Below are 18,767 nucleotides of genomic sequence, written 5' to 3'. Positions count from 1 at the left end.
CTTCTAATGACAGCACTTTGCATTTCTTTCGTTTTTCGAACAAACTGAAATGAATTTTCTTTGTTGCTAGACTAATTCATTAATACATGCACCTAATTTCAAGGGTGGGAGAGTGGGTTCCAACAAGAGTTTGGACTAATTCATTATATTAGGAGGGGGAGACGTTGTTCAGATGAGTTCGAACAATAGTTTAGACCTGATATATTCGCGGAAGTGGTCGCTTATTACAGTTGTATGTTGTTTCAGACCAAAGATCGATGCCAGCGGTCGTGTTATACAGGCGGTCGTTTAATACAGATAACTTATAGGAAAATTCTATGTATAAATTATTACGTGCCAGAAAGTTTTGCTCGTTTTGACAGGTACCCGTCGAATGCAGGTGGTCGCCTAAGCAGTTTTCACTATTTTAAAACTACCATAATCAAGCAACTTGAGATTTTGAAGAGAGTCTAAATCTCTAAAGCCTATTTTTTTTTTTTTTTTTGACAATATCCTCAAATAATTTTCACGTATTACATCATAAAAGGATGTTTCCTGAATGTCATCGTTTTCATTTTCTGTGCATGCTCGGAAGAAATGTTGCAATTTCTAATTCTTTGAACACTAGAATTCACTTATTGTAATCATTTTTGACTCGCCTATGATGATAAAATTGATAAATTTTAAGCGGTAAATTAGACTACAGTTAATGAAGTCCTACTTTTATTGGCTCTGACAGTAAAACACATTTTAAAATATGTATAATCTAATAAATCATCTATTAGTGGGTTGCAATTTGAAAAAATCGTACACCGTGTAAATTCCCAGTTATCCGTCTCCCCTTAATTTTGAGAACGGAGTTAGATATATAAAAGACGAGACCAGATATGGAAGGCTTATGGGCAGGAGGCCCCGATTAACTATATACAAACCGGAAAGTCATGTTATTTCAATTCAAAAATTTTCCCCTGTAAGGTGTTAGATGGTCAGCACTATTGTCAAAAAAGTATTATGACAAAAAAGTATTATAAAAAAGTATAGACGCGCTTTCTCGAAGATGGAGACCCAATTTGTTTTGAATGTTACTGCTAGTTAAATCACGGATTCATCATTTTAATTAACCCCGAAGAAAAACGGAGAACAACGAATACAAGCAGGCTTCCTCTCCGACAAAATCAAAATAATATTCTTTGGACTATTTTTGGGACTTAGCTGAAATGAGGTTCTGTCGCATCTGCTTTACAGCCCAAACTTAGCAGAGATTTTCATTTTTCCTCTTACCCTCAAAAGGAATCTCAAGGGGATTCATCTAACCTCGGATCGTGAAGTTAACCAAGCTGGCATGAATTAAAGAATCCATGAATTCTTGGTTGACGGTATGCGTAAACATGTTTTACGTGAAAAAAATATTAATTTGTAGTTGTGTTGTACTTTTATTTCAGTTTGTTTAAATAAATTGTTTTCTTTACTGAATGTTTTCAATGTATTTATTCTTATCAGTATACCTCGTAAATATCTGATTGAGATCAGTTGAAATGATGTGTGTGTATGTATATATATATATATATAATTTTCATTAAAGCACAACACAATGATTCCTATGTATATATCAAGTATAGGAATATGTAGCAGTTATCTTAAGATATAGACAAGAATATACTGAATGATTAAAAAAACCATCGTAATCAACTTTTCCTAATTTTATTAATAATACTAAATACATGAACTTTTTCATCCACAAATAAATGTTCCTTTTGTAAATGTTTTCAGTTATTTGACCAGAAATTTTTGAATTTTAAATAAATTTATGAATCAATGTATACAATTTTAATACAAGTCATTGTAATTTACATTGAAGTATTAATAATATAAAGTTTTAGGCACAAAAATCTTAATGATATACTGAAGTGAATCTTACAAGAAAAACTAAACAGTTTTCGAATGAAATCGGAAATTAAAATCGTCATCACATTTTCTCCATTTAAAAAAAAATTCATGTTTTCACATTTTGTTAAGATATATATTATATCGTTAGACTATGATAATCGTACTGTTACAATAAGAATTGATTAAACACAAATAATCAATCCTTGCTGCATTTCTCGAAACATTTTTAATATGATTAATTTCTCAAACATCCTGATACACTAAACAAAAAAGAAGGAACACTTAACAAAACTGGACTTTTTTGCACTTTAAAACGTTAAGCTATTAACTGCACCTACAGAAAGCAGAAAGAGAGTTTTTAAAAAAAGCACTTATTTAAGGAATTGTACTTTTAATTTGTTTATTCTTTTATGAGAAAATAATAGCATAATAGTATTGATTTAAATGAAAAAAACAAAACAAAACAAAACGAAAAATTAAGTTGAATCTAAATATCATTAAAAAGTCTGTGGCGTCAATGCATAGGAATGCCGCAAAATCATGTTCTCAGAGTATGATCAAGAAAAGTATATTAAAATTTGTCATAACTATCATCAAACATCCGTTCATTATGCCGAAAACAGTCATGGTATTTAGAATTTGATAAAAAGTTATTTTCAGCAACCATATATTTATTTTAAAAATCTAATATTTGAGTCTGAGTCTAATATTTTTTAAATCTTATGATTTAAAAAAAATCAAGTCATGTGAATATGCTATCAAGAACAAAACTATAAAATGGAAGAGAAATAATTATATCAGAAGACAAACATTAATATCTTTGTAACACATATAACTTCAGACATATGTAACATAATGGTAATTCCAAAACCAAGAGACATCAAACTATATACATAATTTTACCGAGACATACATTACTTAAAAAAAAACAATCCAACAATGAAAAATTCATTTCTTTAGTGACAATTTTTGAAATAAGTAAATAGTACAATTTTTTATATGCATTAATGTTCCAACCAAAAATTTAACACACATTCAAAATCATAAAAAATACCAAATTCATGTTACATATTTTGTACATTATAGTAGTATTTCTAATAAATCAAAATACCTATTGTTTCCATAATGACTTTATTCTGTAGCTTCAAAGATAATGTCAAGAAAACTGATGATTACACTTTTCATCAACTATGAAAAATTCAAATTAAAATAATTTTTCTTTTTAAATACAAAATTTATAATTTTGAAATTAATTGATTAATTGAAATTCGAGAGTGAAATGTTAACTGATTACTGTAAATCTTTATTTTTTTTAAAACCAATTTTGTGGAACTCTTCCACTACACTCACGAGACTAAAACAAAAGAGAAAAGAAAGAAATTTAAAAAATGATTTGGATGACATCAATATAATTGGTGCCAAGGAAATAATATACAGTATATATGGCATATCAATATCCGCACCTAATAAAAAGATGTCACGTCTCGAATGTACAAGGTAGTGAAGAAAGTATCTGGATGCCTCACTATTGTTTACGTTAATTTCGATTTGATTCAGGCAGGATATATAAATGCATTTTGTGACGCAATTCACATGCAGCACTGGAATGTCATTAATTAAAATAATACTGTTCACAATTTTTGAAAATTGCTTTTGTTAAATAGAAGCATCAATCGATGTCATTAACTTCAAGAAACATGAGTTTCATTATCATCAATAACTTAGAAAACCGACTTTTCTTTCACAAAACACTGTACAGATTTTGCATGAGACAGCTGGTACATTGGCACCTCTAGCGAATAATTGAGGAACTCGTGACGCCATTTTTTACTATAAATACGCGTAAAGTGAAGAGGGACGGGATGTCCAGATCTTGTCAGAAAAGCTCTTCCAATGAACAGATGTGGTGGAGCAAATTTAATTTACACAACACGAAATAATGGAGTGAGGCGATTATCATATTCTACGTGTGTAATATAATCATGAATTTCCAATCCAACTTTTATTTCTTCAGTTGGATCGTTCAATGAACGGCTTCAATTTGTAGAAACAACAGCAGTCATTTCACTGAAAAAAAAAAAAACAATTTCTAATTATTCCAAGTTAAGATTTAAATAAACTATTTAAAACATTTAAAATACCTACATAAATACAAATTATATCATTTTAAAAGTGAAAATTCAATTTCATATCTAATTTTATTTGATCTTAATGTAAATTCCATTCACAATATAAACAACTTCAAATTGAATTGATTTATTGACAGCTTGCTGAAATATTAAAATCATTATACAATATACCTAAAGCTGATTTTACAATAACTAAAAATTAGATATCTAGAATAAACATTTTATTTTAATGAGAAGCAATTCATATTGTTTTTCTTAATCATTCATAAAACAAAATAATATTTGATAAAAATAAATAATATTTGGTAAAAATATACGGCCAGGAGGATTATTACAAAAAATCTTTAAAAAGATTCTTCTAAGACAATACATACAAATGTTTCTTTATTCCAATCCAGTCCTTTCAAATGCACATTTGAAGAATTAACAATTTCACAGCAGAGTCAACCTTTCTTTATAGGCTGCTCCTCTGCCTCTAAATGTAAAATAGTTAAAATAATCAACAGTTGTAATAACCAATTCATCCTGGTCATATATTTTTTTATTTTATATGAAGTGCCACTGTCAGAGGGCTATTTTAACTGTTTTACATTTAGAGTCAGATGAGCAGCCTATAAAGGTAGGTCGACTCCGCCGAGAAATTGTTAATTCCTCAAATGTGTGTTTGAAAGGACTGAATTGGAATAAAGACACATTTGTATGTATTGTCTTAAAAAATCTTTAAAAAGATTCTTCTATTATAATAATAATATTTTAAGGAAATGTAACTCTGCAAATATAAAATAATACTATATCTTTATTTTCAAGTGTGTCTAAACTCAGCACAACCTGGCCATACACATCATCATCTTTTTTTTTACTAACAACAACAACAACAACAGTAAACTTAAGAGATCTAGTCTTTTAGGTCTCTTGTTAATCTATCATCCATGATGGGTCATAATTTGGACTCTCAACAGACATTACAGGTTTGAATGCTTTCTTTAGCAATTTCACCATCAGAGCATAATCCATGTTACCACTCTCTGATGACCAATCAGATTTGTAACTAACACACCCATCAGAATCCACATCTTTGGTTTTCTCTGACAGTCTTCTCTCCATTTCAGATATGACTGTTCCTGCAGCAATTTCAGATAAGTTGCTGGGACGAATAAACCACAAATTTCTTCTGTAGTTGGCACTGTCCAGCATTCTAAGTATAAATGAACAAGGGCCAGATGCAGGTGCAATTATTTTCAATGGAGCCCAATTTCTATGATTTTTATGATACAACACATTTTGAGCTGCAGATATGGGACTCTTTGGCTTGGTACCTTGGTCTCTACAACTTACTTTATTTCTCTTCTGCACCTAAGTTTCACTGCTGTACTTTGCAGTATTTTAGGCTTTAGTGAGTTTGCATGAGTTGGCTGAACTCTTCTTGTTTGTCTTTCCATCAAATGCTGAGATGGAGATTCTAAATTACTTCTGAGAGTATTATGATAATTCAATATAACTAATAAATATTGGTTCCATCAATTCTGCATTTAGTGATTTACTTTTTTGCTTCTTGGACGTAGCATTCAACTAAACCACTCAACCTTTTGTGGTAAGGACTCAATGTATGAATTGTAAAATTCCATTGATCTGCAAAATTCTGCATTTCCTTGATAGTAACTGAGTACTCTTGTCACAGCAGTGTCTCTGATACTCCATTTGTTGAAAATCATTTTAAGAGCTGTTATCACAGATTCTGAAGGTACATTTTCCATTTGATAAAAATCGTAGTATCTTGAACAACTATCTGCAATCACTAGGTAATTCTTTCCTTGGCAGTGTTATATATCTGTACCCATTATTTGCTATGGTCGTTCTTGTATCTGGTGAACCATAATCGGTTCCAGCTGATCTCTTTGATATTGTTGACAAACTGCACACTTTCTAACAAAATTATTATTATTATTATTATTATTATTACCATATCAGTACACACTTTCTCTAGCTCTACAAAGAGTGCTGAATATCTAAATATCCAGCATGTATATGTCTTAGACTAGGAGGGATAACTACACGATCACCTCTAAAGAGAATGTCTTTGTAACGTCAAATATGTCATAGAAGGACCAGTACTTTTTTAAAAACTCTGTGACATCACAAATGTTTTCAGGCCATCCATCCCATATTATTTTCTTTAATAGAGAAAGCTCTTTTGACTTTGTCATTGCTATCTGTTTTAGACTTCCTTAATGGAAGAACTAGATGCACTTTGATTTGGCTTTCTGGCATCTTATCAATGTTGCTGAAATTACAGTCTCAACTCAAGCTATCTGCAATGTGATTTCTGTTCCCTTTTTACACTCCATCCTTGGTCTATATGGCATAATATCAATTATTCTCTGCAATCTTAGTGAAATGCAGTGCAGTGGCTTTTTGAAATTGATATAAGAGGCTTATAATCAGTCTGAATAGTTAAACATTTGGATCCCCAGAAATAATAGTGAAACTTTACACAACCAAATTTAATAGCAAATGCTTCTTTTTTGATCTATGAGTATTCTGCTGTGTTTTGTCAAGCACTTTAGCTGCACACGCAACAGATCGATCCTTTGCATCAAGACAGCACCAACGACATGCTTGCTTACATCTACTGATAATTTAAATTGGAGCATTAACATCAAAATATGCTAAGGTCAACAAACTCATTAACATTTCTTCCGGCTGTAATTATAATTACCTTACAGTCCTTATTTCTAATGTTATCTATAATTGTCTACATGAACATTACTCATTATTAGGACTTTACACTGGTGTTTAGATTTGACACAAAAATGAGAATTAGTTCAGAAAAAACAAATTTTCTTTATTATATCTACATTTCTTTCAGCTGATTCATTGCTGACTCAAGCAGAGCTCCCAAACCCAGGCAATACCTTTTTTGCATATTTCTCTAAGTGGATGAATAATTTCTGAAAAGTTTGGAATAAATTTGGCTTAAGTAAGTGAGCATTCTACGAAAACACTAAAGCAACGGGACGTGGCAGCTTCAGATGACTGACTGCCTTTATTTTCTCTGGGCCTGCTTTCAGTCCTGTATCTGTAACTCCATGTCCAAGACTTCCTTTCTTGAAAACACATCTTTGTTTTTGTTGAGTATTAATCCTGCATCACAGAGAATCTTCATAACCTTAGCTGTTGTGTCTTCTAATTCCTGTTTGGTAGCTGCATGAATGAATGCACAGTGTTCCACGTCATCCATGGCACATTCTACTTTTTGCACCTCTTCCAGTAGATGTTCCATGATCTGCTGAAACATTTTGGAGATGAAAAAATACCTATTAGGATCCATAGATATGAATATCATCCCCAAACAGTAGCCATGGTGAAATAACTGTTTGTTTTCTTCATTACAGGAATTTGCTAGAATCCTTTCTTAAGTCCAAAACAGTAAATCATTTAGAACCCTTATATGCCATTATTTTTTCCAACATACTTAAGGGTTAATGGTTTCTTTTTATATTTTTGATAAACCTTTTAGGATTAATGCATACTGGTAATTTTCCTTCCTTACAAACTATCACCATAGGTGAAACAGCAGATGTAGGCTGTCATAAGCTCAATGCATATGTACCATGAAGTCTAATTCTTGCTTTACCCGACCCTTAATCAGATGAGGTACTCTTCTAGCAGGAAAGATTTTGAGCTTGGAATTGTAAATCAAGTCAATTTCATACTTGAAATTTCTTAAGCATCCAAATTCTTCATTTGGACCTCCTGTCTAACCATTGTTATGAAGCAGCAGTACTCTGAATTCTTTTAATTAGTCCCATCTGAACACAGGTCTCCTTTCCTAAGTTTGAACTTTTTCCTCAACCACAATGAATTTCATCACTAACTTTTTACATTTAATATGCATATCAACAATACATTCACCTTTCACAGGCATTGTGTGGTTTGAAAAGAACATAATGGTTTTCACATTTCATAGCCCTATTTTCAGACTGACTTTCTTAGCTTCCTAAAATGTCAAAACATTACACTATGCACCTGTTATTCAGTTTCAGATTGACTTTAGGTATGTTAGAGAATTCAACTTCCTCATACCAGTCCACAAAATTATCTGTATTTATGACACTACTTACAATTATGCTATGCTGTTCTATTTGCTCTATGGAGGCTTGTGCTAGCAGTCCATCTACTGCTGCAATACATTTAGACAATTTATAAAGCTTTGCAAAATGTCCCAATTTATGGCATATGTGGTATTCTTTATTATAAGCAATACATGAACCTGACCACGTATATAGTTCCATACTTCAAACATACAGATTTATAATCATATGCATTCTTTGTATTTAGCATTTGCACATTTTTAGGTTCCTGCTTATGTTTACAGCTTCAACTTTCAGTGATTTGCTCTTCATAGTGGTCAACTGACTACAAACTTGCTCACTTGCTCTCATATTTTAACAGCTTTCTCCAGAATTAAATATTCCTCAGCAAGAAGCTTTTCTATCACTAAAGATACCAACTACTATTCTGTCTGTGACAAGGTGTGACAAGGTGTAACAGACACTTGGTCTGTTACACCTTGACAATTATAGATAACATTAGAAATAAGAACTACAGTAGAGCGTCGATAAGTGGAACCAATTGGGGACTGGGGTCCTTCCAGTTAATGATTTGTTCCAGTTTCCGACTTTGTACGAAAAAATACATTAACCCGTCCGATGTTCAAATTTTTCTCCGTTGCGTATCGCTTCCTGTTGAATTTTTCTCCGTTGCGTGTCACTTCGTGTTGAATTTTTGTCGATTTTAAGCCTAACGAAAATTTTTATAATAATCATCGAGGCTATCGTATCGTTAAAAATTATTTCTGCATTTTGTACAAAATAAATATATTAAAGAATATAAAAAACATGAAAATTATACTTTAGAAGTAAATTTAGTATCAAAAACATTCGATTCAGCACGACACAGTCCGACTGAAAATTGTTCCACTTTCCGGCCATTCCACTTACCGACGCTCTACTGTATAAGGCAATTATAATTACAGCTGAAAGAAATGTTAATGTGCTTGTTCGAGTGGCCAGTGGTGTGAAGCTATTGTTCGTGGGATTATGACTAAATGCCCCTAAGGCAGAAGACCCCTAGACACGGCAAAGGAAGTCGTTGTGATAGTAATCCTGCACGGTACGAGAGGAACTGCAGGTTCACACACTTTGTTACATGGTCACTTGTTGCTAGGACATTGGAGAGTGCGAAGCAAGAAAAATGAACGTATACCCCAGAATAGATTTGAACCTTGGGGTACAGACTCTCGAGTGTCAACCACCCTGAATTGTGCCTGGCTAAGATTTCCGTTAACTGTAACACAAGACTATCGTACAAGGTACTAAATTTGAAAGTTTTGCTCTTGTTCAACAATACTGTTTTAAAAAAGTTTAATAATTTTCAATTTTATTCATTTGTGTTTCAAAAACTTTGACAATTTTCTGATAGGAAAATCAACAAACTTGTTTGTTTTCCTGTTGAATGGTTTTGTTAAACACAAACCTTTCATATGTGATGTTTACTTTGGGCATAAAATAATCCGTAAATGCTTCTACTAACTTTTCCAAATTATTATTTTGTTCTTCTGAGAAAGTATTGAAAATGCTTACTGCTTCTGGGCCAATTGCAAACATGAACACAGCAATTCATACTCTCGCAGGCTTCCTTTCTAGTTCTGTAAGTGTTGTGTACCATTCAAACTGTTGGTACCAGTCTCTCCATGCCTTACTGGAGGTTTTAGCTATTAGGGTTAATGGAACTGGTGAATCTGGTGGAATCTTGGATTAATGTCTCCTAGTAAAGTTCACAAAAACGTCCAATGTGTTCACTATTGGCGACCGACCTGGTGCACCAATAACATCCGATGAAGTTCTGTGTGTCCTGTTGGGAAACACCGTTGCAGGTCCGTCGGGAAGACACCTTGCGAATATTCCATTGCTTGAAGGCTCCACTTGGGTCCAAACGATCTTAGAAACTTCTCTCGCCAACCGTCCGGATGGCGTAACGTGGGCAAACTTCTCGAATCCCGTAACGAGACAAACTGTCCCGAATCACGTAACCAGATGAACTCACTTCACCACCTGCGTCCCTCTCTCTTTTTTCCCACACCCCAGCGTCCACTTCCCTCTTCCCGCCTCGACCTTTTCGTACACACATGTCGGCCACGTGTCGGATGACCACCCAGTGTTTTCCTGTTCACATGTGGTCAGTCCCTCCCTCCACCGTCTTCTTGGAACGATGATCGTTATCAGCGCAAAAAGGGAAGGGCGAGAATCGTGTTTACACAATTCCACCCCGACACTCCTCAACTAATTACAGCTTCCTGATCCAAGATTATTTCAGATCCTTTCTCCCAGGTTTTGGTATAACATGACATCTATCGTATCGTTATATCACAGGTGTTGATGTGTAATTAACATGTAGAGAATTAAGACACTACCAGACAAAGACGACACCAGCCAATGGGCCAGGGGGGGCAAGATGATGTAAATTGATAGAGGATATGAATTGTATGTAGGTAAAATAAAAACGATTCATAAAGTTTTAATCATTTACTATGTACCAGAAAAGAAATATCTTAATTAAAACATTTTTTTTTAACTTACAAGAAGCCTAAGAAGATTATTTTAATTAAAACTTAGCATTTAAATAATTTTTTCAAATTTCTAGGGGAGGGCAGCTGTCCCTCTGCCCCCCTGGAGACGCCCTTGCTACCAGAGTATAATAAAGAATGACATCTTTACTTTTGAGTGCATCTAAACTCAGCACTGCCTGACCATATACACGACAGGATTTAACAAGGGGGAGGAGCAAGGAGTCTAGGTTTTGTAAGTCTATATTTTCCTCAGATTCTGATTTAAACGAGAATAATTTTTGGAGAAGATCAACCAAAAAACAAAGAATAAAGAACAAACATTTTATATCCTATATAAAGCTAACGAGGAACAATCTAGTCCAACAGACTAAGCAATTTAGACATTAAATATATCATTAACTTCAGTGAAGTCAGGTTACTCAACAAGTAAATATGAAATACATAAATCGAAAATGGAAATAGAAATCTTGTCATATTAAGGAAAAATTTCTTTTTTTGTTTGTTTTATAAATTTATTTTAGTGGTATGTTATTATTTTTAAAAAAATGTATTATTATTATTATTATTATTATTATAATATAAAAATACAAAAACTTCAGTTTAAAAATCTTACCCCTGCCTTTCAGTACTAACAGTTATACTTGTCTCATCTGGAATTTGTTCCAATTCCATACTCTGATGGTATGGATAAATTCTAAAAGAGAGAAAAATGTATTAGATAACAAACGTATTAAAGGAAAAACTTACTAACAATATAAAGATTTATGTCAAAATAATTTTTTAAAAAACTTAAAACTTTCTAATAAGTTAATTTTCTTTAAAAAATAATTAAAGCAATTAATCTTTAAAAATTTTGCATAAGAAACAGTTTAAAAAAATGCAAATTAAAAAAATAGTAAAATATAGTATTTGTTAGAAAATTATACAATATTCCAAATTTTTAACTTTTAGTTAGTTCAAAAATTTTCATAAAAACAAAAATTATTTTAAACATTTAATTTGCATTTATAATTTTTTTCTGTTTATGGTAATATGCAGGATGCATAAAAAGTAATACATCATAGGAAAAAAGTTAAAGTCCAGAAGATTACTACTGATACATGCTTAACATTTGATGGATAAGTTTATGTTTGTAATAGGAGAAATATTTTCTATGCAATTATTAATATTTTTGTATTTTTAACTAATTATATCAATTATTTTGAGAGCTGTAAAATAATTATTCACTCACAAATAAATACAGAAATTGAAATAATAAAACTGCACAATTAATATAAAACATAACATATTACATCAATTTATAAGAAATGTTTTCATATTAATATAAAATAAAAAATCATCTGAAATACAAATTAACACCCAAGGAATATTAGATAATGAGTCAGATAAATAAGAGAGCTTTAAATTTTAAATTCAAAATATATGCTCATGTAAATTGTAGTAGACTCATCTTATAGTTATTTACTACTGGGTAGAAAAAATCTTCCATCAGTATGTTATAAATGCCAATGAAAAATTGTAATTTGCAAATTTTAATATCCACATTAACAAATTATCAATCCACAATGACTTATGGTTTATTTTAGAATGTTTCTCAGATATTAATGCATTATTTCAAGTAGCTTTTTTTTTAAATTACTTCCAAGATTTTTTTTAAAATATGAATTATATTTTCTACCTACAAGCATACTTTAATCATACAAGTTTTCTTCTAATTTTTTCACAATAGATTTAATATTTAACAAGTGAAATTCTGAAAATTGTGTCAAAAATATTACTTTTCTTACAAAAAATAGTCTTATCCATCAATCACAAGCATATAAATAACAATCTTCTGAACTAACTAGTGCACACATTTATATATGGTATACATGCAAAATAAGTTTCTGGAGTCTATATCTATTATACTATAATATTTTAAACATTTATTATTATAATATTCCAATTGAAACTTCAAAACAAAAAATAATTCAGCTATTACTTTTTAAACTTAATCTTTTTAAATTCAACTTTTGTCCCTTCTCTTATGAGAAACTTATCATCATTAGGTAAATAATCTGTTTATTGGGCTGCAATTTGAAAAAATTGTAGACCTATAAATTCCCACTGTTGTCCATCTGTCCATCTTTCCTTAATTTCAAAAATGGAGTTAGATGAAAGATGAGACCAGATAGGGAAACCTTAGAAGCAGGAGGCCTTGATTAACTAAATATGAACTTCTGATACAAACTGGAAGTCATGTTATTTCGATTAAAAAATTTTCCCATAAAAAGTGTTAGATCAGCGGTTCCCAACCTTTTTTTGACCAGGGACCACTTTGATTTCATTGTTAGCAGGCAGGGACCACAAGGTTTTAAAAAGAAAAAACTTTAATCAAAACCGTTAACATAAGTAATTGTTAAACTCAAGAGTAACATGCTTTAACAGTACTATTATAATAGAAAACAACATTTTTAGTAAAAATTAAATTCAGTTTGTATCAATGTGAAAATAATAATTTAAAATGAATAAAAGTTTTAAATCTTTTACAGACTATATTTTAGCTCTTGCGAACCACTGGTTGGGAACCACTGTGTTAGATAGATGACCAGCATGACTATTGTTAAAAGAAAAGTATGATGTACAGGGGCAAGACACTAATTTGAGATGAAGAGCATACATTATAAATTAAATATATGATTAAAACTTGCAGCCTGGCATTGTGACAATGTCACAATAAATATTTGCTCATTTTATTTTGTTTTCTATTCTGGTAATTCTGTAAACTAATAAAATTTAACACAATATAATCTGATAAATACATTTGAATACAAATTTTTTTTAAATAATTTAATTTGATGTAATATTTTTATTCTCTGTTACCCATTGTAAAACATTGTGTATAATAAACTAAAAATATGATTTTTCAACAGAAAATAAGCTGGACATGTTTATGCTACTTTAAAAAAATATATTTTTGCAATTTCTCACTATCAATATATTAAACTACATAAATTATTTATGCAACATAACAACACACACATGATATTAACAACATTGCAATTCATGTATTTCATAGATTTAGAAATAAATTGTCATTCTTAATGATTTCTTTCTATAAACTTTATATAAGATTGTTACTTCAATTTATTGCACTCAAACAACAAGATCTGTTTCAAGGTCAATATTTTATAACTACTGCCCTTCTGTTTTAGCATGCACATTTTTTTTTTGGATTTCTTGAAGCATAATATACCATTTATTTTAATGACTATTCTTTTCTCTATTTTCTATCCAATCTTTTCCAATAATTACTATCAATAATGAATACCTAGAGAAAATGTCACTTCAGTATATGAATAACATTCATCTTACTTTTATTCTAGGAATTCTCACTTCAACTGTTATCACCACCTCACTTTAACAAATATTTTGCAATAATTTTTAAAGTATTTTGTATACAGTTTCATAAAAAGCAAATATTTGGTTGTTCTTTTTCTTAGACTTTTAATACATACATTGTATGTAATAATATACAAATAAATAAATTTATAAGAGAGATAAAATGAATCATATTAAACAGGTGTTCTCAAACTTTGAGCAAGTGACACATTCAAGTTTTGGTCGTATAGCAATCAATCAGCATTGCAAAGATGCCTTTATATGCATAAATAAATTGCTGTTTAAGATTAATATTTTTATATTTAAAAAAGTATACAAAAATATTAAAAGTATACAAAACTTAGCATTTTTTTTGAAAATTTATGACATTCCTATGAGACCTATTAATACACAAACAAAAAACTGACTGTTTTATAGTAGCAATAATATAATTTTTATATTCCATACACAATGCATTTGACATTAAACAAAGAAACCATCACCATGTACAAAGAAAACATTATTATTTGAAATACGTTATTTTGTTAAAATATGCAACTTTAATAATAACTATAGGCAAGTCACAATTCTTATTATTACAAACTCACTGTTTTCTTATAATTACGGTATTTTGTGAATTGTTTTTTTATATAGTGAAGTTTCAATTCAAAATAAAACAATAGCTGCTAGGTAAAAAATATATATTATTAGATATAGACCCTACGAACATGTTAAACAACCTATACATAAAAATCAATAATTTAATTTTGTCATTAAACCAATAAATTCTTAAATAAATTTATTATTATAAATAATACTTTAAAGACCTGCAAACAACAGTGAAACAATGAGCCATTAATATTGTTGTCCCTTCTAAATTTCTTTTTACCAGAAAATATTTAATCTCAAAATTATTTATTTATTTAATAAAATATATTTTAAGAGATTTTTAAAATTGTATTAAAAATGTTGAAAGAATTATTAAATTTCTATTCAATAGCTCATTGTGCATTTTATTAAAACGAAACTTGTTCAATTATAATTTTCTGTAATTTAAACAATAAATTTTATATACATACAAAGTCTGCATTTTAAACTTTATAAAAATGTATATAAACTAGTTTATAGCTTATATGATTATAAAGATTAGAATCAATTTCGTTCTGAAGCCATTTTTAAGAACAAGACTTAAGAGAAAAGCTGATTCTGTTAATATACATTATACATACAGATACTGCTTTCATATTCTGGACCAAACATCTAATTGCTGGATCTATTAAACTATGATTTAATTTACTTAATTTATATAATTTGATAAAAATAGTGTGGGTTAAACTGCTATCTCATTAATATTAATGCAGCATGGCAGACAAACCATCTGCCATTGGTCAAATTACAGTAAAACTCCAATTATCCAGATTGTCCTCCAACTTTGTTGAAAAATAAATAAGCATATATATTATGTACTGTATATGCATAAAAAATGTTTTTTTTTCTAAAGGTAGAAAATAAACTATATTCATTTGTAGGTACATTTCCACAATTATGTACATATATACGTAATGGCGTTTGAATAGGGGGAAAAATGACTATTTTAAGCAAAAATCCAATTGCCCAAATATTCCTCATAATTAGATGGTCCAAGGTCTCAATTTTGCAAAAAATTGGAGTTTTATCTTATACGGGTAAGTAAATTAGCAGCCCAAACATTAAATATTTGGTTTAATAATAATAAATCAGATTGGTTTAATTGTTTATGTATATCACATATCCTATATTTGAAAATAAATGTATAAATCTTTCTATCCTCCTAATTGAAATCAAAAAGTCTAACAACTATCAATTACTACTACATTTATGATTAATTTGTTCATTGTTTTAACATTGTTTAAGGAAAACAAAAAATTGAACCTGAAATTTGGCTATGTTAAAAAAATTAAAATGTAACATCAATATATATTTAAAGAATAATTAAGAATGTTTATAACTCTACAAAACACAGACTCCTCTGTAACAACCATTAACAATCATGCATAAATCAAATGCAATAATTTATTTATATATCAAGAACATTCAATGAAACTTTCTTATATTAGCCATTGACACTGATTCATAATGGTGTAATTCTCTATATAACTACCAGTAACTATTCTAATTCTACAAGTAACTATTTCTGAGACTATCAAAAATCAAGAAATTTATTAAATCTGAGATGTTTTGTCTGTTTAAATGCAATTTAAAATGTTTAATATTTAAAAAAAACAGCTGTTTTTACAAGTTAACATATGGTATATTTAAGAAGTCAGTGTGAGCTCCACTTCATTTTACTTATTTAACAAAACACATAAAATTTTAAAATTTCAACGTTTCAAAAAGAGTTTTGCTAAACAATATAGTTTTAAAATTTAAAGTAAGCCATCTATAGAATTACATCTGGAATGGAACTTAAGAGTTTTGCTTTCAAAATTTCAAAAACAGAAATATATAATGTCCTAATATATATATAACATTATATCTTTCTATTTTTGAATATCTATATATATATATATATTTATCTAACTTTCATAAAAATAAAACAAAACTGATACCTAACTTATCACCAAAACAGATTTAGCAATTTGGAAATTAATTATATGCTTCATTGCTGGCTACAAAATCATCCCATCTGGAAAACTTTATTTTATGTAAATGTATTATTAAAATTACTAAAAGTTTGACTACTTAATTTTTAAAAAATAATTGTTTTATATAACATCTGTTATTTTCATAAATGAATTATTTTTTACAGTTGTTTGCAATAAATTAAGCAGTATCTCAGCAATATCCAAAAGTCATGTTCAGAAAAATCATATTTCAAAAATGACAAGATCAGATATATTCATTCTAAGTTATTAAAATGATGTAATTATTTATAACATATCTATCAATTTCAAATAAGTACAAAAGCAATGATTCTAGTTTATAGACAAACGTTTTATCTCATATATATAAATGAAAATTTTTCATCTTTTGAATTGAACAAATTTCATTTAATCTATAAAATAAAACTTATTTACAAGTATATTAAGTGTAAATAAATTTTATATATTATAAAAAGCTTAATGAAATTAATAAAAACTTCAAAAGATAGTATTATAAATACTATATTATTTTACATATATATATATATTTATTAAAAAATTAAAATGTATAAATACTAAATATATTAATTATAAATTTTATAACCAATTTTTTTTTTTTCTATCCCTTCCCTTCAAATTTTTGATTTTCTTTTGTATGCCTTATTTTAAGTAATTTTTAAAAAATTCCTATTAACACTTAACAATGTATTTCTTTAACACATCATCATCATGACGAGTTTATAGCAAATGCAAAGTGAGATCATTTTATTTAAACGTACAAAAAAATTTACATATATAAATATATATATGAAATGGTCTCATGGAAAAATTTCAATTTACAAATTTCTCAGTTACTCTGAAATTTGCTCTGTATTAAATATGTATATTATGCATAAATTTATTATATTTGAAATGCTTTTTTTCATATATTTTTGTTTCAGAACTAAATACAGTATCTATGCAGAAATATAAATTTCTAAATTACTTAAACCTGCCGCCAAATCTTTAAGGTCATTAGCAACACGACTAACACTATATTCATGGGTATTCCAAATTATATGCTGCCCATCACAAAATGGAAAAAAAATGCAAGAGAATCTGTGCAATCAAAGTACTGCGTAATTGCATAGTATCGCTGAAATATGAAATACAACGTTTTCTGTTATGCTACATAAAACAATCCGAAAATTCACGTCACCAGAACTGGAAATCATTTTGTTGATGTTACTATACTGCCCATTTTCCATTTTTAAGCCTTTTTTTATTTTATTACATAAATAATTTTTTTCAACCGACAAAATAGAATTAAACTTAAATAAAACTAATTACGCAATTTGAATAAGATGATTCGCGAACAAAAGATCATTCACGATTATAAGTATGCCGATTCGCGCAAGTAAAATAAAGTAGGCCAAGAAGTCAAAATACCTAACTGATCATTCAGCATTTTAGCACGGCAAAATGGAATATTCTGAACTTCAACAAACCGGAATTCAAAGTTTTGCTTAAACACGATATAAGCATTCTGTTGACGCGCAATTAAAAAAACCATCCCGAAGGCATGTAATTTATCATAAACACTAACTCGTGACCGAGATAAAACATCCTACAAACACGTAATTAACAAAAATACCTACTACGCGAAATTTTAATAAGAACATTTTACATAAACCCGAAAATGCAACATCTTGTAAACACAAAATTAAATATGTGTGCATTAACAAAAGGCTTCCGACAAACACGAAATTAACGTAAACATGCGCTGCAATCATGAAACTAAACAATCTGTCAGTTTAACGCGCAAATCAATTACACCTAAAATTTTGAAGAAAACATTAAACTCCTTATCATTATATTCTGCATTGATAAAGTCTCTTATATGCTGTATTTCTGCATCACAGAAAATAAATTTCTTCACTTAGTTTTATTGTTGATCTTCAAATGAAATTGCGATGTCTAGATCATTATTCTTCATAACTAATTTCATATCTTCAATACTTTTCAGCTCAATCCATCATTTTGAAATTTTATTAAATATAATAATCTTATTTTAAAGTTTGTATTAAAGTAATATCATAATTCATCAAGTAACAAACCTTTCATTCATGCCATGCAGCTGTAATTGTCTTCAAGCTGAGTTGAAATCATCAGTTTTTCACAATC

The 18,767-nt window shown here is 29.4% G+C and overlaps 1 protein-coding gene across 1 annotated transcript in view; it reads right to left on the bottom strand.

Moving 5' to 3' along the window:
• Positions 1-1,664: 1,664 nt before the first annotated feature.
• The window catches only part of LOC136977628 (RNA-binding protein lark-like), a 115,437-nt gene continuing 98,334 nt past the window's right edge, over positions 1,665-18,767 (bottom strand). The window contains exons 10-11 of the mRNA XM_067273180.1: positions 11,237-11,317; positions 1,665-3,933 (exon numbers count right to left, since the gene is read on the bottom strand). Of these exons, the coding sequence (XP_067129281.1) occupies positions 3,903-3,933; positions 11,237-11,317 (112 nt within the window). The 3' untranslated portion in view covers positions 1,665-3,902. The remainder of the gene's footprint in view (positions 3,934-11,236; positions 11,318-18,767) is intronic.

This window comes from Centruroides vittatus, unplaced genomic scaffold, assembly GCF_030686945.1.
Source record: "Centruroides vittatus isolate TY-2023 unplaced genomic scaffold, ASM3068694v2 contig_1114, whole genome shotgun sequence".
NCBI lineage: Eukaryota > Metazoa > Arthropoda > Arachnida > Scorpiones > Buthidae > Centruroides > Centruroides vittatus.
This window is presented reverse-complemented; position numbering and strand designations above follow the sequence as displayed.